General features: G+C 36.7%; 1 protein-coding gene across 1 annotated transcript in view; it reads right to left on the reverse strand.

Moving 5' to 3' along the window:
- Positions 1 to 231: 231 nt before the first annotated feature.
- The window catches only part of LOC131030819 (CDP-diacylglycerol--glycerol-3-phosphate 3-phosphatidyltransferase 1, chloroplastic), a 114967-nt gene continuing 90157 nt past the window's right edge, over positions 232 to 25041 (reverse strand). The window contains exon 9 of the mRNA XM_057961737.2: positions 232 to 733. Coding sequence (XP_057817720.1) covers position 733 — 1 coding nt within the window. The 3' untranslated portion in view covers positions 232 to 732. The remainder of the gene's footprint in view (positions 734 to 25041) is intronic.

The following is a 25041-nucleotide window of genomic DNA, read 5'->3' on the forward strand; positions in this document are numbered from 1 at the left end:
TAAGTGACACGATTAAATGTTCAATATCAATTATGATTTAACCCCCATATCCCTGATCCATAATAAAAAAATACCGTGTATTTGCACCTGCAGGCATGTGGGTATGTTTGCATTTGTTTCTGCGTGTTGATTTTGGAAACTAAAGCATTCACGTTAAACAGTTAAGCATCCACATCAAGCATTTTAATCACTAGAAAAGGTTAAGTAACATTAAGTTAAAGAATTCTGTGATAATCCAAAAATTTTCTGTTGGATAAATCGTCATTATTAAAGATCCAGAACCTTTAAAAAATGTCCTGGAAATCTGTTAGGATTAGCTGCCTTATCTATTTTAGGAAGGAGGACTGTTCGATGCATATCAGCCTGAATTACTAGGGCCTAAACTGTGGTATTTTGATGTTACAACAAACAAAATATGAGAGCAGATTCAGCAAACATTGTTTAAAGAATTGGCTGGTGAGAAGCTCTTTAAAATAGCAGCATGCTTCTTGAGGAATATCTAATAATCTTCCAATATTGTGTCATCTCAAAGATACAAATGCCCGATTCAATTGACTAGAACATGCCTTGGAATCAATTTTTACCGCAACTAGATTTGCTTACTGCCCTGTAAGTCTGCAAGGTTTGCAAAAGACGGATTCCAATAGAATTCCCTCAGTTCAAAGGATGTGGTGAATCCTGTTGTGAGCTGCACATATGATGTTGAATGATCGTTGCCGAGTTTGCCTCAAGTCTACAGTAAGATAGTAAAAGAACTTGTTATTTCAGATGCTTGAACATTCATTGCTTTACAGATTGAGTTTACAAACAAAAGATAAAATAAGATATCCTAATAGAATGACTCAATCACTCTTCTTCCACAGACCTAAATGACAGAAAAGATATTGGTGTGGATAAACAACATGTTTTCAAAATTAATCAGGGATTTTCCAAGACATTTGTGTGGGTAAACAAAACAATTTCAAACTTAAACAGGGGATTTTCCCACAATGAAATTAATCTCTATCCATATGGTCAATTATCAGAGACAGTAAAATCATATAAATAAGAGGAACGTTGTAATCAAACATCAAATCAATTTCAGTAGATAGAAAACAGCAAGGTTTCTTCATAATAAAATCAAGCCCCTTGCTCCAGTTATACACACTAAATTGCTCCTGAAATTATAGATCTCTTATAGAAATATAAAGGAATGTGTGAAAATATGTTTTATTAGTAAGAATTAAAGAGCAAGAATTACAATCCAACACAAGTAGGCATCCATCACACAGATAGTTACCATTTAATAAATAGATGAATCAGTGATGAAAAACTCTGCGAGTTTATAACAGACTCGCCAGCCATAGTTGGCCGCGAGTCACTCACGGATAAACTCGGCACCGAGTTTTTTAAAAACGCGCAGCGAGAAAAACCCTTAAAAATCGACAAAACTCACAGGTGGAGAAAAAACGGCGCTAATAAGTAGAAACCTAATTTTTATTTCATATTGTCTCTTTTGCAAGCCACAACGGGAAAAGTATTTGCGACGCCACCGACGCGAATAGGGCATGAAAATGGGAACAAAAACCAAACGCCCAAAGTCTTCAGGTTTTAATCAATTTCCAATCGATTTATATTGTAAAATTTCAGTTTGTTTCCAATTTCCATCAGCACTTTAGGATTTGTTAAACATATTATTTGCTACATCTTTAACATTGCCTAGAAACACTGCAATATAAACTACGATTCTACAACAATCTACATTTTTTTTAATAATACTTATACAACAATGTAATTTTTTTTTTAAATAAATTGTTGTATTTACATTAATATATAAAGAACAATCTATTAAAAAGAATAGTTCAATAGAGATTAAATTAAAAGAACAATTTATATAAGAAAATACGTAGATTAAATTAAATATATATGTTGTAGAAATATTAAAATTTAAGATAATCTTGATACCATGGAAATCAGTATATGTTCTACAAATTTGAAATTTGGTGTAAATGTGTGTGTTTGAATAATTTTTTTTTTTTTAAATGTATTTTCAAATGTTCTTGCCGAGTTATTGCTGAGTTTTTCCCCGAGTTTTTTGCGAGTCCCAAGTTTTTTTTTAAATTTGGGCTTGCGAGTCCGAGTTTTTCAACTATGAGATGAATACATAATTACCAAGAAACATAGATTCACAAATGGGAACCCTCCCCCTAGAACCATACATGGTAGTTATAGTTAAAAACTTAAATGTACTAAAGTCATACCTTAATTTATACACCCATGCCCTCATTTAAAATGGTGTCTCCATATCCACCCCTAAACATAATCCCATTCTCCAGGAGACTACAGTTATAATTAGGCCTATGGCAAATTCCCTCTTCTCAAGAAACATTATCCTCAAAGCAAAGAGAAAGAGGGATGCATACCAATGAAATTTTGGTTTTTGCCAAGATTCTTATTCTCTTGGTTTCTCCATTAAATTAAATATTCTTTAATCTGCTGAAATCAACTTTTATATCGCCATCATAAATATACATTCCCCAGAACCTAACTGTATCCTACCTAGATACTTGGTTCAGCATCCATCACCTCTTCCCTTCGATCATTTCATTGAATTTTATAGATCAAGTGCTTATCTAAGGGGACCATCAGATGCCTCTTTTATGGAGGCCATAGTCTCTGACTCTCTTTGACCTTACTACAGCCTCTTTCAAGAAAGCCATCTCTCAGGAGAGCCTTTCCTGTAACACAGTTCACCTCAGATATCGTCACTTCCATACTCAAAAGATGGTAATCAAACCTTCATTTCTTACAAAGAAAGAGAATGGGTAAAATGGTCAATCACTCTACATCCATTTCCTGTTGAAAGACTGAAATTCAACTTTTGGTTTTAAAGGGAAAACCAATCATAGTTATGTCCATGGGGGCATATACAGGTCTTAAAACATTACAGAAAAGGATATACGATCAACGGAAACCTCCAGGTCCAATCACATTCTGATATTGCCAAAAGCCTTTTTTATGACTATGTTATCTCTCACTCAGACAAAACAGCCTTCTCAGGTGGATGATGGTATTTTAATAATGCTGGCTCTTTTATGGAGCCACACTCACCTACAAGAACAGGGTCCTATGCATAGTCCTCAGTTAGGTTAGGCTCTCCCTTTTACTAAGTGAATTTTAGAGAAAACATACTTGAGAGGAACAGATAATTCAATTGGTAACTCTTCGTCTGGCTATAAGGATCTATGCCCAAATCTGTTTAAGTCTAGCTTGGAAGGCCATTTCCAGATATATTGTCTTAAATAGAGAAGCATCAAATGGGTACAACCTGTAGATATGAAACTATTTCTTTTGCTGCAAACTCTGCTGTTTTTACCATCATCTGTTAGGAGTCTCTCATTCTCATAAAGACTCATTCAGTAAACCAAGGAACCGTGGAGATCTCTGCAGCTCACAACAGTCTGTACAAGATCTGTCAGGTGAGGACATCATAAAGATTGCCAAACAGTCAACAGCAGTGTAGGGTACACTGTTTACGTTCCAAGTTCAGACATCTATGGTAGCAACCAAGGTAAGCAAAGCGCATGAATGAAAAGCTGAACAACTCCTGGACAAATAGTAATATTCCTGCATGCCAACAGTTTTCAAATATTTGACTTTGAAGATCAAGTTAATGATGTCGTTGATTCTATCTATGACTTCCATAAAAGCTCTATTCTGGCAAACCTCGTCACATCTAACTCTTCTCCTAGCCTTAAAATGGAAGGCAAGGCATGTTAAAGATTCTCATGTTTCAACAGTTGCCATTCTACCTATAACTCAATGACTAAGGGACATAAGACATTGGAAGAAGGTAGTAGGCACAACAGATGTATACCATTTTTAACATATAGATATAGGTACACTAATGATCACCATGATATCCCCCTAGACACTAAGCTTCAGGAAGAATTGTTGGAAAATAAATAGCTGAAAATACATTAGTGGAAGGGCAGGTCATTGCTGTTTCCATATTTGCACCATATGCAGTCATAACATCTTATTCTTGTGGTGCAATCTCATTTTCTTCCACCCCATAAAAGAAGAGTTACCTTATGAGTTCATGCCACACAAGGAGGTGAGCTTTCCGTTCCCATAAGTAACAAACCTGGTCCACACTTTTTCATTACCATAACTATACTAAAGCATGTGGCAAAACCCACTTTTCATTTATGAACCCCCACTACCAGCAAGTCAATGGCCACAAGATTAACTAGTGGATCAAGGCATTTATTTTTTAGTCCATATGCACTGTAGATAATCATCGTGCTGCAATTCATAGTCCTTACACCCCACCCGTAGGTCACCATTATGTTCCCATGTTAACAATAGGTAACCATCCTGATGTGATTGAGAAAGACTCAAGTCTTCAAACAATATTATGAAAAACCATGTGTAAGACCTATTAAAACTCCACAACCAGAACAGAATTGAACACAAAAAGTCATGTCTAGATCCTTAAGAATGATCAGATCATAAAGTCCACAATAACATGGGCATGGTGCATTCTATTCAGAAGTTTAGGACTAGTGGCAGATACCATAGTAGCTGTGTTTCCTGAAGAAAACTAAGGCTTCGGAATTAGGGAGTATTGGGCAACATCTTTCATCCAACTGTATGAGGTAAAGATCAGTTGGGCCACTTGCACAACCAGAACAGGAATCATAGATTATCACATTTTTTCTCTTGCATATTGTTTATAAATATTCTGCTTGTACAAGCATCCATGTGAAATCAATACAAGCTCTTGCAAGCACTTATTAAAGACAAATATGGGCTCCTTATGAGCACACACACTAAAAATCACCTGTAGAAGGCAAAGAGTCACTACTTAGATATCAACTTTATTTATAAACGACATCTGCATCAGAAGTCAACCATGAAAGACCAAAAGTCGCCACTTAGAATTCCACATCAAATGTGCCTATCGGGTTTTGAACTTGGGTCTCAACAACGAAAGCTCAATGCTTTAATAAATTAAGCTCAACCCCTTGGACATTATGACATATTTTAGAGGACCACTAAAAAATTTATTGGTTGGCTCTCAGTTCTACAGCTGAAGAAGTAATTATTAAGGAGACAGAAATCTCAAGCTCCTTGGATTCAAGAAAGGAACTCCAACGTTAAATTATTCCACAGGTCTATCTTAAATTGCCAACGCATTGACTTGGTGTCTAAAATTCAACAACAGAGAGGTTAAGTTCTAGAAAACTCAAAGGATATTATTCAAGCAACCAGTTCCATAAACTGAGAACCTTTGGAGGATAAAGAGAATGCTTACACAAAAGTCCTATTACGCGTCACTACCTTTATTATAGGAGAGGATAACAAAACTTTCCTGCTTTCACTCTTAGAGCTAGAACCAAAAGAAGTGGTGCTCTCCTTTGCCAATGACGAAGCCCTCAGACCAGATGGATTGCAAATAGAGTTTTAATAAGACTGTTGGGATGTCATCAAAACAGATTCACTAGAGATAGTTGAGGAATCCCACTACAGCAAGAAAATACACTGTAGTTGAGGAATCTCGGTGCAACAAGAAAATACCTGTGTTCCACTAAGTTTCTGGGATGGAGGGATGTATTTCAAGGAGAATTTTTTGAGGCCATTTTTGGGAGTAGCAGAGGATAGCTATATAAAATATACGGAAAATTTAAAAAAATATAAGAAAATTTCAAATATTCATATGATAGTATTTATTTCAATGATAAGGCACTCATCATATTGAAATATACATCATAGAATCCTTAATACACAACAATAGAATTCACGTGAGAGTCCAACAAATTAATATTTAATTGCTTGCAATAAATTCATAGTCAATGTACATACGATATTAATGTAACCTTTCTTTGTAGTAGCAGTAGCTCTGCAAAATACTTGGAACACATACAGTCTGTAATTGCATTTGGTTAAGGTAAAAATGGTAAAACTAAATGTAGAAATTCTTCTGTAAATTTTGCTCTCCAAACTGTTTAAATTGGGGGCCTAGGTTTTCAGATGAATACAAGGGTGAGAAATAAATTTAAAAAACCTAATTTTTCCTATTAAAAAAAAGGAGTATTACCATCAAAATGCTTTGTTCATTTAGCATGAATAAGATACCATAAATTTATTCAATTATTAAATTTAAGATATGTTAGAAGTATTATGGACTATATTCTAGCATATGCCTTGTCCATACACAATTGACTTCACACAACTCATTTTCCAAAAAAAATTAAGAACTATATATGCACAAAATCATTCTCTGAATAAAGACAGCTTGGAGACTTATTGGTACACCTAGCAATAGACATTTTCAAACACGCTCTCTTTTTACTATCATCCTCCCTTTGTTTTGATCTGTAAATCCACGCATTCTTTTGATGGAGGATGCTCTACAAGTCAGTTGCCCCAGAATCAACAGTCACATTCACTCCTCATATTAGGACTCGAATATAACTGTTGCCCTTGATGTGAAGTCAATTAGTTACCAATTAGTTTGCTGCTTCTTTTGACAACCATTTAGACCTCCTCAAACAACAATGCATACCCATATAAACTTCAAACAGCTCTACAGATGCCCAATAGAGAGCAAATGTGGGTTGGGGGCAACAAGGCGTGTGAATTTTGAAGGAATATTTTGTACAAATAGATTGACCTTAAGGCACAAAATGCAGAGAATGAACAACAAAGGAGAATTTCTCTCACAGAACTTGCCACAAGAAATATCAGTAAAAGAATTTTAAGACTTGGGTACTTATTCTTGAGTTAAAGTAGTTTGTTTGCTGACAGATTCAATAAAATTTGGTGCTTAACAATTTGAAGCAAGAACATTTGAAGTCCATGCATTTAAGATAAGACATTCCAAAGTGGATAATAAAATCAACAAAAATAATGAATTTTAATATGCAACCTCTAGATGCAATGATTTCATATAGTTTCCTTCAATTCCAACAAATGTAGCGAAGTAAATCTCTTTAATGCTTGGGTACATTGATATTTAAATTGGTGCTACAATTGTTGGAGATGGTTGGGCATCCCCGAGACTGTTAGGGGACATCTAAGATGTTCCTAGCCATCCTCTACCCATCCCCGGATCCTCAGGACATTCTAGCAAAATTTTGTTCAAATAGGGATGGCTACAAAATGTCCCCAAGCCATCCCCGAGATGTCCCCAATACAAGTACACCTAGAAAAACCTAGGAGATGCGTCCCCAAGGAACATAGGAATAAATTGTCTTATTATTCTTAAAGTTAATGGATTTGACAAGCTTGAAGCCTTTCCACATATATATCTATATGACAAGACATACAAATCATTCCAAAGTAACATCATAGAGAATACAACCCATTCTTTGCAAGACAATTTTCCTACTCAATTAGCTTCCATTAAGACTCCAAAAGTCATCAATAACATAATAGTAGTATAGGAGATCTCCAATGTTGATTGGGCTCGACTGCTAAACACTCTTGCTAAGTTTGGTTTTAACTCTGATTTGGTGAACAGGTTGTACTACTACAACTCCTTTCTTTCTTATGTCAATTAATAGCAAAGAAGATTGTCTCGCTACCTTCTCCATGGGGTTGGAGAAGGGGTGGCCATCACTACCCAATCTTTTTATAATTTTGTTTGAAGGACTCAATAGAACACAAGCAAAAATAGACCAAAAGCACATTCATGGAATCCTAGAAGTTTCATGTAGCACGAGATATGTGGGCTTCCAATTTGTTCATGATATACCAATGAACCATAGGAACATATTCCCAAGTTTTTATCCACATTTCCCCATTCAGTGATATTTGGGGAAGGGGGGAAAGAGGACAAAACATCTCCTCCCCATCCCCAAACCACCAAAATTCAAGGGAACATGCCTAGAAATTCTCTCTAATTGGGCGACGTTTCCAAAGAAGATCCTCTTTTGCAAAAATATTTTGGGAACTGGCTGCTATCCCCAACATCCCAAAGACATTTAGACATCCCATGCTCATCACCATAAGAAATACATTTAAAAAAATTTGAAATAAAAATAAATATTCTAATCTTTTATTGGGATTCCACGTTCACACCCAAAAATGGCATGTATCGTGAAGGTTTTTGTGGCCTCAAATGCTTTCATTTGGACTTGGTGGCATAACCTCAAACCCTTTAAGGGGCACCATCTCTCAACCCTACTACATGCTTCTATCCCCAACCCCCCACTCTACCTTTCAAACCAACAAAATAAATTGTTTTGTGCTGCAATAGATGGAAAACAATGATTTTTCTAAGTAATTGACTTTTATTTATTTGGTTTGCCAAGATGATCTCAATTCCATGTAATGTTTTTGATGTTGATAAAAACAGATTGAAAGGACCCAAACACTTGTACAACAAATCAGCCAACAGAGAAATGAAAAAAAATACCACGAGATATGGACAACCCAAACAAACCATCAAAATGAATCAAAATGATACACAATCATAGCCAAGTTGCCACACACAACATCAACCAAAAAAGAAATATGGAACCCAAGTGCCCAATGGGAGATAGACTTGGGAAGACCTTTATTTCACCTTTGTACAACAATCCATGAAATAACTTCATCCAAGTCCTCAAATCAAGGAGAAGAGGGAGGTGATTCATCCACAAAGGGTTCATATATGTGTGCAAAAGGAACAATGGAATGAAAATGCTAGAAGCCAAACATTGAACAACCACCACATTAGAAGGCTAAAGCTGAACCAAAGCCAAAGGCATAGGAGACTAATCAACCAGAGCAAGAGGTGGATGAAACTTTTCCATGGGAGTTGATGGAGCAATAGGGGTAGTACTTGCAGAAGTCACACCAAGCGCTTAAGAACCAACACACTAAAAAGAGTCATTAACCAGAAAATCGAAGGCGTGAATAGTCAAGTGATCTTTGCAAGCATTCTTCCACCATGCCATTGTTCCCTTGTGTCAAGAGAGTGGATAATCAACAACTAGGTGGCTAATGATAAAGCATCATTTGCATTAAAAGGGGAGACTTTCATAGTCAAGTGGATGAGTCCAAGGCCTATCTCCCACCATTGAAACCACATCCACATGAAATTGAAGAGGCTTGGAGATATCAATGTTCACTAGAATACAACAAAAAGTAGAGTGACCCATGTAAGAAGTGGTAAGAGTCAACCTTCAAGAAATGTACAATAGAGTTTCCTATAGCCTCATCGTAGGAATATTCCCAAAATTGGAAAGGAGGATTCACATGGAAAATCCACACAGTTCTTAACATTGTGAGGTTCAAACAGGAGGTTGAAGGAAGTAGACCAAGGCTTGACCAAGAGAGAGTGTTCTCCCCATAACCGCAACCCATCATCAAGCACCAAATTCCTGCCCTTTGCAGAGTCGAAGTACACAATGAAGAAACCCCTAGCAGAAGGGAAGAGCTTAATCTCACCCTCAAAAATAGGCCTTTAAGAATCCAAGAGCCATTTGTGTAGATAGGGAAGGGAAGGCCAAAATTTGTTGAATTTGCAAACTGAGCCCCTATGAAAATAAAAATCTTCCTTTTCAAGTACATCCTGACCACAAGGAATGGGGCACAATTTAGCATATTAAGGGCAAGGAAGAACCCCAAAACCAACAATGTTAGCATAGGATAGTTGGAAATTATACCCTAAAGCAACATCCTTTGTGCCAACAATAATACAAAAGCTAAGAGAACTTGTTGCCACTACAATAGAGACCTTCAAAGCCTTGGCTCCATTACAAGCCTCGAAGAACAAACCAATCCCAATGCCATCCTCAACAAAGGCAACAAAACTGAACCCATGCCCATCATAGCCCTATCATTGATGGAAGGAAGGCCATTAGCAATAAGCGAGATGTGGCAAGAAGGCTCCTTCATGCAGCGAGAACCCAAAGAAGTTTGAACATAACAGAAAACCATTTCCTCAACACCAAAAACTCGAACACTAGCAACCAAGCAAGTCATGCAATAAGAGAGGACCAATGGCATCACTTAGAGTCAAGACCTGCAAACCCAAGAGCACAAAATCATACCTGGCCAAAGTCTATCCATGAATGAGAAAAGGAAACCAAAGAGAGCATTTTAAACTATTAATTCCATATAATGTTACTACAATATATAGTTGACCAGTCACATTACACATTGATGGTAAACATATTTGTCGCAGAGATATTTTGCTAAAAATACCCTGATTCGCCCAATAGGTAGAGACACGGTTTACAATAATTAAAGAAATTGTTTTTGAATTAGTGATATTCCTTTGTGTTTAAGAAGGGGCAGCTCCCTCGTAAAATTAATAATTGTTTTTTTCCTAGGTATGCTTTTTAACTAGAAAGCAAGAAAGCCACACAAACTAAAACTAAAACAAGAGAAAAACCCAAATAAGGCTAATAGAGGACCATTCCCCTAATTATCTTAAAAAAAAAGAATAGGTATTGAAAAAATGAGGAACAAACACAAACGTTTATTACTATGTTACCCTGAGTTTCTAAGACGGGAACAGCAAAGGATGGGGGCACAGGTTTCTAGGAGGGCAATTTTTTTTGCCAATTTTGGGGACGGCTAGGGGACGGCTATATGAAAATAGGAAAAATTAAAATATATAGGGAAATTTAATATATTCAAATGAAAAAATCAATAAAGTATGCACATATAAATTATAGAACTTTAACATATAAGAACTCGCAGAATTCTTATGCCAACTTTGTGTTAAGTTAAGAGTTGAAGTCAAATTGCTTATAGAATTCATTATTAAAATTCACTATCAAAAATCATTACCGATATGCAAAATTTATAGGGAAGTCCCCTAGGCGTCCCCTATCCCTGAGACAAGGATACATCCCCGAGTAACTTTGGTTTATTGTCATAAGAAAATAATTTTGAAAGAACATTGCAACAAGGGTTTAATAAAAAAATGTTAAGTGGCATAAGAGAGGAGATATTCACCTAGGATTTCCAAACTCAATTTTGAAACCACCTTATTACACTCATTGTTGCATTAAGACATGTTATCACCACGTGACAAGAAATAATTTAGAGAATAGCTACAAACTCAACATAAGAAAAATCTACACCATAAGGAAACAATATATAGGCTCACAATCGAGCAATAATCTTCTTTATTGAAATTCAAAATGGAGAGCTCAAGTTTTCTCTCTATTCCTATACAAAAGTTTGTGAATGAAAAATTCCCAAGGAAAGAACCCCTTATATTACAAAAACATCTCATATACATAACCTTCTCTCATGGCTCCTTTATAACTGCTTCTTGAAATGCTAATAGTCTTGAAATTCCTTTATAAATTCTACATGATTGTTCCTTGAAATTCTGATTTTCTAATTTAAAATTCACATTTAAGTCATAAAGGTAACTTAAATGAGAATTCAAAAAGTGCAATAAGAAATTAGGACCTTAGGAGAACACCAATCAATCTTGTAATGTCCCCTTCCTAATTTTCCCTAGAATTTGCCCAAAAATCACAATTGCAACAAATTAGGGTTAGGGTTACATCTTACCAGGTAAAATATCTCTTTAGATAATGTGATCCTAGATTTGAATCCTGAAATCATAACATAAAAAAATATGCATATGTACATATATATTTATATATATATTCAAACTTCCAATTATTAGGGTTAGACAAGATCACATCATAATCATATATTATGAATAATATTATACAAGCACATTAGGATTTAAAGGAAGAAACATGATAGGTCCACCCGAAGCCATTTCTACACTAAGCCCAAGAGCGGAGTGAATGTTAGAGCCCTCTTGGCCTCGGTGGGCAATCAATATGGCCATCCATCAAGGTGGCCTACTTAGTGGGTTGCTTGTACCTGCTTTCCCTATCAATGTCTCATCCTCCTAACGACAAGTGCCATCATTGCAGAGTTGGATGGAGGTCACGAGGGGGTTTCTTGGTGGTCCTATCTAAGCCCAAGAGCAGATGAGTATTCAAAGCCCTCTTGGCCCTAGGGTAAGTAATATGGTCATCCCTAGGGTGGCCTAATTAGATAACCCTGATAATGTTTTGATTTCCTTTTGATCCACTTTGTTGAATTGATCTTTGCTAATTGATAGATTATTTGATCCTCAAAACACATTTGATGATTGATTTATGATTTCAAGATGTGAATTGATGATTGATGATGTTTTGATTGCTTGTTTATCCACTTTGTTGAATTGATCTTTGCTAATCAATAGATTGTTTGATTTGACCTTTGTTGATTCATAGATTGCTTGATTTCTCGATGCATTGATGAGTGATGATGTAATGAGCTTTGCTTGGAGTGATCTCCCCTTTATGCTTTATAAGTGAAAGGGTCATAACCTTTCATAAGATTTGAGTCACTTCTTTTCATTGTTGCCTTTGAAAATAATAAATCATTCTCAAAATTGATCTCTCTTGGATGTCCTCCTCAAATGAAACCCTATCCTTTATATATCTCTCAACGTGACAAGGAGTCACACCTCTTCACCATGTCTGCCCTTAGCAATAGTCACAACCTTTCACGATTACCACCCTTCAAAAGAGTCACAACCCTTCATCATGTCTCCCCTTTGAAAGAGAGACTTCCTTATTTTATTCTCATTCTTTTATTGTTCCATTAATCCTTCCTTAATTCCTATGTATCCTTCCTCCTTCCTCCATTCCATATCCTTTTATACTGTCCTATTTTATTGAGGAGACACATCTCTTTGGAAAGACATCCATTTAAGGGGTCATGTCTCCTTATTGTTGTCTTGTTATTCAAATGAGATATGTGCTTCTTATTCAAATCAGATCTGCACTTCTTATTCAGATCAGATCTGCACATCCATTTAAGGGGTCATGTCTCCTTATTGTTGTCTTGTTATTCAAATGAGATCTGTGCTTCTTATTCAAATCAGATCTGCACTTCTTATTCAGATCAGATCTGCACTCCTGATTATTGATTAAAAATGCCCCTTCAAATGAAATTCCCTTCTCCCTTTTATACCTCATGTTTGAGGGAGTCACAACTTTTCATTTCATGTCTTTTGACCATTCATTAAACTTACCTAAACTTTAATTATTTTAGCTTTATTCTTTATATTTAAATTTAAATTTTATTTTTTATTCTTTTATATTTTAATTTTATTTTTAGTATTTATTATTAAATACTATTTCAAAATGGGGACATTATAAATCTATAACTGGCATTTCCATGAAGAAATTATCAAGCATGATTGGAAAATTGTAGATTTTTTATCTGACTAAGAACAATCAATTTTCCAATTGCATCATGCATAACTCTCCGGAACTTCATTTGTTTCAATTTCCGCTACTACAAATTGGATGCCACCTATAAACATCAAAGTTGCATAAACTGATAAGCAAAGGCAACTTCTAATTCCATTTGAATTTTGAATCCAAATGCTAAATCGGCTACTTGAAAGCTTTCAACACCATGTTCCAAGGCTCTTATCTTTGTACGAATATGGAGAAAGCTGGTAAAACTTGTGGAGATTTAACTTTACACTCACCAAATGCATTTACTTGAAAACTTCTAAAGCTCCGTACAATCAATCCATTATGTATATCCTACAATCATTGCAGCCTTTGCAACTACATTTGATATAATTTCTCTATTATGCTTCAATTGGATGTTGATAACCTTCTCAAAAACTCCCATTTCTGTAATGGGTGGAGGCTACAACCTGGCAATTGCAAATCACCTATGAAGGAATGAGCCTTTCTCATTGGCAAGTCAGTGTTTCACAAACTCAAGAAACCACTAACGAATTGCATATTATTCATTTGATATGTGCGTCAATGTTGTGGTAGGTTGGAAAACCATGAAAACCGCTAAAAAAGACCTTCCTTTTGGGCATCAGCTTTTCAGGAGTTTGGAGAACTTTGAAAATCCTTGGTTAAGACTGTCATTGGCATTTCGATAACTTAGAAAACCATAAAACTGCCAACTAAGACTAAATCAGTGATTTGGGAAGTTTGAGAACTCATAAAACTGTTAGAAAGTCATCAAAAAATTTGGAAATTAGTGAAACTGTCAACAAATTGGTGCAATCCAAGGTTCAGAGGCCACAAACATTTTGCAATTCACAAGTGTGTTATGTTCAAGGAATTTCTATCATCTACCATTTGCAATTCCGGAAAAGTATCCCACAACCTGCACCTTCCCTTTTGAAAGTCAAAAAAAATTTAACAACTCACACCGCCAACATACATTTTAGGAACCAGAAAATTCTAATGACTAGCACTCCTAACATGTATTGCAAAATCCACAAAACTTTCGCCATCTGCATCACAATACACACTGATATTTCAGGAAACGTTCACACTTTGCAGATCTTGGGAACCAAAAAACTTTCCCCATTTGTAACATTGAAAATATTCTGGAAACTAGAAAAATCTCGCAACTCGCAACCATAAACATAAATTGACAACTTCAATTTGACAAGTGAATTCACCTTTGAGAATGATCGAGATTATTTGCAATCAAGGACAAATGATACAAGCATTTGACATATTTTATTCACACAAGCTGACACAACAAAGGAGCTTGACATACAATTTATCATTGATACATAATGTGAGATAATGACTTGATGACACCTGTCGATTCCATGAGCATGAAAAGTTTTTAAATTGCCAAGGTAACAAACGAAACCAACATACTTACATATTTAATGGCCAGCAAACCAAAAATTTAAATACAATTCAATTACACCGGTTTAAAACAGAAAACACACAAGAAGTTAAAAGATGCTAAGATTACTCAGAAAAATATGGAAGAAAAACCTGCAAATGTTATTTCATGCCAAATAAACTACATAGAAAGAGAAACAAAGTTGAAACTTAAATTATTAGACACAAATAAAGATTCAATATTTTCAATTACTCTTGAATTATCATTTATTATCATTTTTTCTCTCTTAGAGGACATATTGTCATAGACTCGTTACTCATGAGTCATACAAAAAAAAATTGGAGAATACACTTAAAGTAGCATGGTTTACATGAGAGAATCTCCTCAGAACCTTATTACAGTCCACACAAACGAAAATCAGAAAAAAAAAAAAACCATATTACAATCCTTGCATGAGACAAAAGAAATCCAAATGTGGAGAATCTAGACTCACTAGCAAGAACATAATCTACTATTCTTGCCCCAATAAAGAGGGAGGCGGCTAAAGGAATTGAGGGTGAATGGGAGCATCAAAGACTGAGAACAGCAACAAAATGCAGAGGAAGGAGTGACAGCAAATGAAAGCATCTACGTCCGCAGATGAAGCCACTAACAAAGTGACTGGAGTGCACCAAACCATGGAGCAGAGAGGAATGTTCAAACAAAAAGAGATTAGAAATTTTCAAGCAGCATAAAGTGTTATTTCCTCTTGCCTTCTCCTCAAACTCGACAATGGCATCATTGTTGGATCCAGTGCAGAGTACTTTGGATCCTAAAAATTTTAAGAAATACAAAAACTCACTCAGTCCCTTCCATAGATGCAATTCTAGGAAGGTTAGCAGCACCCTCACTGCATTTAATGTTGCAAGCTCTTCTCCTATACAAAAGCCATGCCTGGGCCATTTTTTGGCAGGTTTCACGAGAGTTTCTCCATACACAATCCATGACTCATTAATGCAAGTATGGTAGGGGTTTTGGGGAGATTTCCATGCCTCCAGATTGGATTTCTTAGTGTGGATTTGTTAGAGCTTGCTAGAGGGCCACGCCTAGGTTTTCTTCCTTGCCACATGCCCGACCTCTCTCATGGACTAAGTCGAAGGAAAAAAAATTGTTAAGCTTCATTGTGAAGGATTCTTTCCTTGTTTTCTCTAGCAAACTTGTGTATTTGATACTTTTATAACTATAAAATTGGCTTTATGCCTTCAAATTAATGAAATTACCTTCTTCACCTCTTTTCATTTCAAATGTGTTGTGTGAGATTCTTTTATCTTCATGTTTGATTGAATGTTTATCATTCCTAGGTCCGTATGTTGCATTAACCTCGTTTGTAAGTCTTAAATGTGGGTTGAATTTCCCCTCTTAACCACAATCAAACCCTAACCTCCATATGTGCTTCTTAGAAATTAGTATAGCAGAAAACTGTGAGAATCCTCTAGTAGTTGATTAATCTTTTGTGTTGTAGTAAGCAGGGAGAAACACTTCTAGTCTTGGTGCATCGCTATCCTTTCATTTTCAGCATTCTTCTCTCCCTTTTCCTTTTGCAAGTTGATAGAATAGGATTAGTTTAGAGTTATCCAATGTTGGAATGGACCAACACTTTGCATCTAGGTTAGAGAGGAAGTCGGCTTTCTCCAAAGGTTTGATCTCATATGCAAGGTCCTATTGATGTGTTTTTTATGCACTTCTAACACAAAATAAAATACCAAAGGTATTCTATCCTCTCTTGATCAAAATCTCCTTGGATGCTAAATGATGTGATCAACCGAGATGACTCCAAGGTTTCTATAGTCAGGTCTTGACGTGTAGATTGTTGATTTATAGCTAGGTCAGATCCCTTGCTTGGGCCGACCTAGTTCACTTAATTGCTAAGTGGCCTTTGGCCTTAGCAATTCGGCTTTATATTTATCTCGCCCTATTTGGGCGTACAACTTATGTGTCATGTAAGTGTTATGGGGCATGACCTATTTAATATGTAAATTGTAAATGCAATTTGGCGCCAAGGCCGACCTAGGTGGCAAAGGAGTTTGAGGCATATAAATAAGAAGTGACTTAAAGTCACAAATAGAACCTACACATCAATCAATATATCTCTCTGCTACATGATCAACGAATATCTCCTTGAAGTGGCGAACTTGTCTACATGATCAACAAATGTCTTCTTGAGGTAGGCGAGCCTGTCTACAAGTGAAGCGAATGAATTTTGGGTGAGCGAATTCTCCCTAGGTTTTATCTGAAGCGAATTACACTTCTTTCTTGAGGCAAATTACATCTTATGCTTGCCGAATCTGCTGTCACCTGCCAACAAACTTCACTCAGGGTCTGCACATAATATTCTGAAGGATTCGGTCATATTCAGATCTGATCAGGACATCAGATAAGTGTGCTTATTTGATATTCAGATTTGTGCCCTAGCTGGGCTAAGTTGTAACCAATTTTCTACCCTTGTTAATATTAAGATCTGAGATATTGTAGCTGGGTTTTTCACCTCTAAGAGGGAGGTTTTCCCAGGGTATAAGCGTGTTATGTGTGTGCTTTATTTTTAGTTTGGTTTTCTGCTCATTCATTGTTAATCTGATCATTAAAAACTAACATAGATAGCTTAATTGGTTGATGTGATTGTTGGTAATCCAAGGGGAGTTACGTTGAGTACTTGAACCTTTGGATGTTGCTGGAACCTGGAAATTAACTTGATTTTTAAAAAAGGGCAAAAGAATAGGGTTTAAGAAGTCTAGTTTAATCCTAAGAATGTAGGAACGATGGACAATCTTTGGTGAAACTCAACTAAGCCTTGCTTTGACATGCAAAGCAACAACTCCACAAAGCTTAGTGCAATCTTCTAAGGTAAGTACATGATGTTCAAATCACTATCAACAAGAAGGATACCATCAAGGCAATGCATATCAAAGTGTGAATAGCAATTGAAGTTAAGCTTATTTAAGGATTCCAATTGACCACACAAAGCAAACTTACAATCAGCAAATTGCTAGTTGTATGGATAAATGAATTTCACCATTGATCATGCACAAAGTTTTTTCATTCATCTAAACAACATGAAAATGAATTGAGAAGTAGAGATCACACAACTTGTTGAAGTAGCACATCAAATTCACCATAGCTTCAAGGAAATCATGTGCTTTTTACAACAAAGTCTTGGCAACAATCTTTGCCTTCTCCTAATCTATCTCCTATTCTATCTACTTGCTATCTGATGTCTATTATTGTCTAGCTGCTAACTATTATCTACTCTCTCCTGTTGTTAACCCCTTACAAATGAGAGATTTGAGGCTTTTATAGTGCTCTCAATACAATTCAATGGCCTAGATTGATTCACAAATCAATGGCCAAGATTACAAGATGAAAACCCTAATTAGGGTTTGTTACAACAACTCCCTTTCGGCCAATGAGAAAATTACATTTGATTTGACATGTGTTCCATATTGAATATGAACCAATAGAAAATGAGGTTAGGTATCTTGAATTTTGCGTCTCACTTGAATGAGTCATATACAATGAATCTAGACATGCTAATGTAGAGCTCCTCAATTGGGTGAGATGATGACTAGGATGCCACCTCAACTTGCATTTGTAGACTTGATACCTCATCACAAGTGTTGATGCCTTGAGCAATATCTCTTGATACTCAACATCTCAAACTCGCTCAATATGGTGATGATGATGGGAAGCATCGTTATGGTCAAGTCAATCCTCCATCTTTGCTTGCTTATCTTGCCTTGAGATGATTGTAAGTTCTATCCTTTACATTTTGGTGTCTTGACCTCATCATGTTGCCATGATGTAATGAAAGATTTTGAATATCCTAAAGTCTTTCTTGTGTAGTAACCTTCCTTGTGCTTGCTTTGATATCTACTTTGCATGACCGGAACTTGGTCTTGATGTTGAACTACCCACCTTGGAGTGATGTTCTGTTGTCAACAATCAGGCCTGCCCTTTTGATTCCCTCCCTTGTCACCTACAAAACAAACAATAAGGCATCAAACACATATAATTCATATTTAATTTTACCTACCTTTCTCTTTGTATCCCCTGATCTGTCTAATTTTTATGTCTACTTTAACCCCTTTAAGTCTGATTCTGCTTACTTCATGCCTGATTTTGTGTTTGCTACAGGTCTGATCATATGTGGAAAATCTGTTCAGCTCTGCCCTTTTTTGCCTTCAAAAGTGGATTGAAAATGTCTCCAACTTAATCTCAAGCCTCCTTAGTCAAAATTGCCTTCCTCGATCAATGAAACGATCAAGAAATCTGCTGATCCTTGTAATCAAAATCACTGCCTTAAAGATGAAAGTCACTGTGCCTTCAAATGCAGATCAGAATTCACTAATTTGCTTGAATCATGTTTGAACTGAATTGAGGCATCTCCATTTTATAAGCGTGGATGCTAAGGGATGCATCCCTTCATATTATAGGCCAACTTGCTTTACATAAATAAAATGTTTTAATTCCTTTTCTGGGCGCTAATACCCTTGCTTATTCATAATAGCCGACTTTATATTATTGTTTGCTTGATGGTGTTTAGGGAGGTCGGCTTTTATGGGTTGATTTGCACACTTGAATTGGCATTCATCTCTTCATTGCACAAACTCACTTTATTTGATCAGCATTTCACCTTTCATGTGTACAACCTGATCTTGCTGGGCGGCATTTTAACTTCCATTTGTATTTGACCCTTGGCAGCAACTTAGACCTTACTTGCACCATCAAATCAGTATTGAACCCTTCATTTGCTAATTAAATCAGTGTTGAAATCCTCATTTGCATAATTAAATCAGTGTTTTCGTGTTCATTTACATCAGCAATTTTGTTTTATCAATTGTTGATTGCCTTATTATACCAAGACAAATCGGTGCTTTACTCTTCATTTGTAAACCCAAGTTGGCAAGATCAAATTTTGATTGCCTCATTGATCCTAGGCAAGATGTTTTTGGCTTCATTTGTATGATGAATTTGGTCTTCTCTCCCTCATTTGCACAATTAATTCTTGCCTAATTCAAACTTGATGTGGCGGCATTTGGGGCTCCATTTGCACAACAAGGTCTTTGGGTAACCTTTTCTTTCTCAATTGCACACTATGCTTTGATCCTTGATCACCCATTTGCATAAGCATTTCGGCATCATGAGCTTCAATTAAATTGACAAATCGGCCTTCATGGTCTCATTTGCATTGGCAAATTTGATTGATCGATTTTTTATTGCTTCATTGATCCTAGGTGAATCAGCCCTTTTGGCTTCATTTGCACAACTTGTGTGTTTGATCAACTTTTGATTGCCTTATTTCACCAAGACAATGCGGCATTAACTTGGTCATTTGCTCAACACAAATTTCAGCTTTCTCCCCTTCATTCGCACTATGAAAACCTTGCTTGGGCAGTGTTTGGTAGGTCATTTACACAACTTGCTAGGCGGCAATTTCATGTTCATTTGTATTAGACCTTTGGCAGCAACTTAGCTCTCATTTGCATTATGATTTCGGCCTTAAGGGCTTCATTTGCAGAAGTTTGCTAGCTGAGCAGCATCAAGGGCTTCATTTGTCACCTTTTTGTTTGAACAAAACCCTTTTATTGCTAGATCGGCCCTTTCATCTTCATTTGCATAATCAATTTGGCCTTCATGGTCTCATTTGCATAAGCAGATTTGGTTGATCGAATTTTGATTGCTTCATTGCTCCTAAGCAAATTGGTGCTTTGTGCTCCATTTGCACAAGCTGATTTGCTTGATCAAATTTTGATCATTTTATTGATCCTAGGCAATTCGGCCTTTACATGCTGATTTGCACAACATGGTCTTTCCTTGGTCATTTGCATTGCAAAAGAATTTCTTCACTTGAACGGTATCTTCTTCCTCATTTGCACAAGAATTTTGGTCTTAAAGGCTTCATTTGCCCAATCGGCAATTTCACCTTTGTTTGCATACTATGTTACCTCGAGTTTCCAGGACGAGGGGATGGGGAAACGGGTTTCCGGGACAGATTTTTTTTTCCCAGAGTAGAACATGGATAAAGCATGCTTATATACATTATAAAACCTTAACATACAACATGTGTTAAATAATTTAAATTGAGAGTTCGCATGAGAGTGGAAGTCAAACAAATAATCAAAATTCATCATTAATTTTAAGGAAAAGCCAAAGTACGGGTTTCCGAAAGTTTTTAAGTTTCCAAGACGTCTCCATTTCCAGAACGAGTCAAATTATGCCGGAAACACGTCCCCAGGTAACACTGTTTGCATACCAAGATTTTGGTAAATTGACCTTTGTTGCAAATCGGTATTTTGTCATTCTTGCACAGTATGCTATTGAGCAAGCTTTAGGTCTTAAATTACACAATGAAGGTAGCTTCAAGGTGTTCATTTGCACAACATGATCTTGAACGACATTTAGCCTTTGGTTTGCATAAGCAGATTTGATTGATCAATTTTTTATCACTTCATTGTTCCTAAGCAAATCGGCCTTTAGGGCTTCATTTGTACAAACAAATTTAATCAAAGCATGTCCTATACTTGTTTGAACCAGAATTTGTCTTTTCTAGGTCGGCATTTGATGGTTCATTTGCGAAAAACTCAATCTTGCTTGGGCGGCCTCTTTGCTTTCATTTGTATAAACAAGTCGGTTTAGAACCCCTCATTTGCACAAACATCATCTTGCTTAGGCGGTATTTAGGGCTCCATTTCCACAAAGTTGGCGGTATTTGAGGCTTCATTTGCACAAGTTGGAGTCGAATTTCCCTTTTTCATGCACCAATAGGTCAGATATTTAGGCTTTGAATGCACAACTAGGTCAGCATTTCTAACTAAGCTTGCACAAGATAGGCACTTTGGATTTTGAGGGTTTGAATGCACATTTTTATACATGTTCAAAAGTGGGGGGGGGGACTTGACTTGGTCAAATTTTAATGATTTTACCTCCTTGGTTCAATGTAGTGTTTGTTGAAATTCAAGACCCTTGGTGCTATGCTTGAAGTTCCTAACGGAACTACACACAAGTTGTCCACCTAGCCACTCAACAGCACTTGACAACATTAGCAACTTGACCACCCTGGCAAGGTTGGCAACACAACCTCAACCCTGACTTGACAAGACTCATTATCTCTCACAAGCAAAGGCTAACAGCTACTAAACCTACCAAGCCAAGACGACCTACCTAAAGCCTAAGCAAAAAGTGGGGGTCCCCATTTTGTGATGTTCCCTATGAGAACCTCCTTCTTGACTGATTGATATCAGATGAATATACAAAGATAGTTACAGCATAAGCTAGATGTGGAGATTGTTATAACTTAATTATATAAAGACTGCAATTTCATACTGCTTAAACCTCAGTAAATATATTCCTTTATATGTATGATGAACAATCTTTGTATTGATATTCTGAAGTCGAGGTCTGACTGGAAATATGGTACCCAGTCTGACTGAACTATGTTTGCAATAATTTCTGGCCTCTCTTGTGGTGCGGCCACTCCTATATGTTTGCCTATTCTCTTATGGGGGTATAAGGCTCCTTCTATCAATTTCCCAAGATTGACAATGACCTTCTGAATTTCTTATTCTCCAATGTCCAGATCGATAGCATCTCCCTGTTTCCCCCCCCTTTTTCTTTTTGAGACGATCTTATTCTCCTAAGTATCTTTCAAATAGAGGTGTCCTATTGTCATCCTTCATCCCGCCTTTTTGGTTAGGAATAATTAATTTGTATTTAATTTGTGCCCTTTCACTTCACGTGTTCCTTAAAAGATGGCATCTTTCCTTTATTAATCGTATTTGTCCATTTATTAATATTAATCCCACCTCCCTCGGCTAAACGCCTTAATCCGTGTTGCTATGTCTTGATTCATCGAGTTTCTACAGTTGGCAAGGTGCTGGGCATGTAATGTCTACTGTGCATAACACGAAGAGCAAAAGTCACTGCTGTTGTGTATAATAAAATGGGTCACTGCCTGTAACTTAATAACATCTTTGATATAATCTAATCCCTAATGATCATGCTCCAGCAATCTGAATATTATCGGTGTAATGCATATATGTGCTATTTCTGTCACAACTTCATCTCTTCCTAGAGACTTCACGAAGTTGCTTATGCCCTCCTAGGTGGGGACATCACAGTTTCCCCCCCTTAAGATTGCTTGTCCTCAAGCAATTTATTGCCTTCTTTTTCCTGCACCAAAATTAGTAGCACTAATATATATATATAATTATATAAATCAAAGTAATGCTAAGTATACTTATGGGAGAGGTTGGCTGCCTTGAGCCCTTGCCCATTTTGGCTTCCTTGAGCCTTCGTAGAGACTGACCCTCTTCGGATCATTCTGTCCCATGGGCTTCCTTGAGCAATCTTGTGTGGGCTGACTTTCTTTGAGTCATTCACCCTCCATTGGCTTCCTTGAGCCCTTATACTTAAGAGAGGATTGACCTTCTTTGTGTCATCCTACTCATCTAGGAAGTTGGCTTCCTTGAGCCATGCCGCCCCATATTGGCTTCCTTGAGCCCTTATACTTAGAGAGGATTGACCTTCTTTGTGTCATCCTACTCATCTAGGCAGGGCGTTGGCTTCCTTGAGCCATGCTGCCCCTCTATGTGCTTGCTTTAACTCTTGATGGTTACATCTATCATAATTTGGTCTTAATTGTAAGAATTCTGATTCATGCATTCTAATATTTATAATTTAAAATACAGTGATATAATTTTATTATATGTTCCTATATGTGAGTGTTTCTTTCCCTTTGGGGTGCTTCAATATCTTCTTTCCTTTCCCATGTGGCACCTTCTACGAGTAAGCCCTTCCCTTGAATTAGGAACTCGGTGATGGTCCTATTCCGTAAACTCCTTTCTCTAGTATCCAAGATAATTTCTGGTTCCAATATGAGTTTTCCTTCATCATCGAGCGGTGGCAATTGTGCACATGGGACAACTTGTTGTCCTAGAACCTTTTTCAACTTGGACACATGAAATACATTATGGATCTTGCTGCCTTTGGGGAGCTCTAATTCATAAGCTACTCTGCCTATCTTCCTCAAGACCTTGTAGGGCCCATAGAATCGGGATTTGAGTTTTTCTGCCCCACTTGACTTAATTGATGATTGTTTGTAAGGCTGTAACCTCAAAAACACGTCTCCTCCTTCAAATGTTCTTTCCACATGATTCCTATCAGCATATAGCTTTTGTTGATTTTGGGCTTGATGGAGATTTTCTTTTAGGGTATTCATGATGTCAATGTTTAGTTGGAGAAAATCTTTAGCTCCAGGTACCTTGCTGTCTTGAATGAGGTCTCCAAATGATGTGGCCTCATATCCATATAGTTCCCTAAAAGGGTCATCCCTATGGATAAGTGATGAGTAGTGTTATAGCAATATTCTCCAAGATGTAGCCATTTAAGCCATGCCTTCTGCTGTCCGGAAATGTAATTCCTTAAATATTCTTCTATCCATTTATTGACAATCTCAGTTTGACCGTCTATTTGCGGATGGTAGCTAGTACTAGGCATGAGTTTTTTATTTGCTAATTTGAAGATTTCTTGCCAAAATTGGCTAAGGAAGCGGCTATCCCTATCGCTGACTATATTCTTTGGCAAACCATGAAGTCTAAAGACTTCCTTAAAGAACACTTCTGCTATTTGGACCGCATTGTAATTGGTAGATATGGCAAAGAAATGAGCATACTTTGTAAGTCTATCTACTATGACATAAATGCAATCCTTACCATGCACCTTAGCTAAACCAGTTATAAAATCCATGGAAATACTTTCCCACTTCTGGTTTGGGATGGGAAGTGGGTGTAGAAGACCTGCCGGATGGCCTTGTTCCACCTTGTTTTGTTGGCAAGTCATACATTCTTGCACATGTTTGAGTACATCCTTCTTTAATCCCTTCCATGAGTATCTTTCCCGAATCTGCTTATATGTTTTGTAGTAGCCTTGATGTTCTGCTAGGGGATTGTTATAGTATTCCCTCAAAATTTTATCTTTCATCCTTAAATGTGCAGGAAGGTATACCCTGTTTTTGTATAAGATAATGTCTCCATATACCTTGTATTCATCATTTGGCATCCTCCCTTCTAGAATTTCATTGGCAAGCGGATCTTGGCATATTCTGTGAGGATGTCGTTCTTCCATCCTTCTGTAAGGCTTGTGATGGTGTTTACGCAAGGGCGTCTTGACAATGCATCTGCCACCACATTATGTGTTCCTTTGGCATATTCAATCTCAAAGTCATAAGCTTGTATCTTACTTATCCATTTTTGTTGATGATCATTCAAGTCCCTTTGATTCATAAAATAACGTAAACTATTATGGTCCGTCTTAACATGAAACTTTCCACATAAAAGATATTGTCGAAATTTTGCTAAGGCATGCACAATAGCTAACATTTCTTTG

The sequence above is a fragment of the Cryptomeria japonica genome, chromosome 4 (genome assembly GCF_030272615.1).
Source record: "Cryptomeria japonica chromosome 4, Sugi_1.0, whole genome shotgun sequence".
In the NCBI taxonomy this organism is placed as follows: domain Eukaryota; kingdom Viridiplantae; phylum Streptophyta; class Pinopsida; order Cupressales; family Cupressaceae; genus Cryptomeria; species Cryptomeria japonica.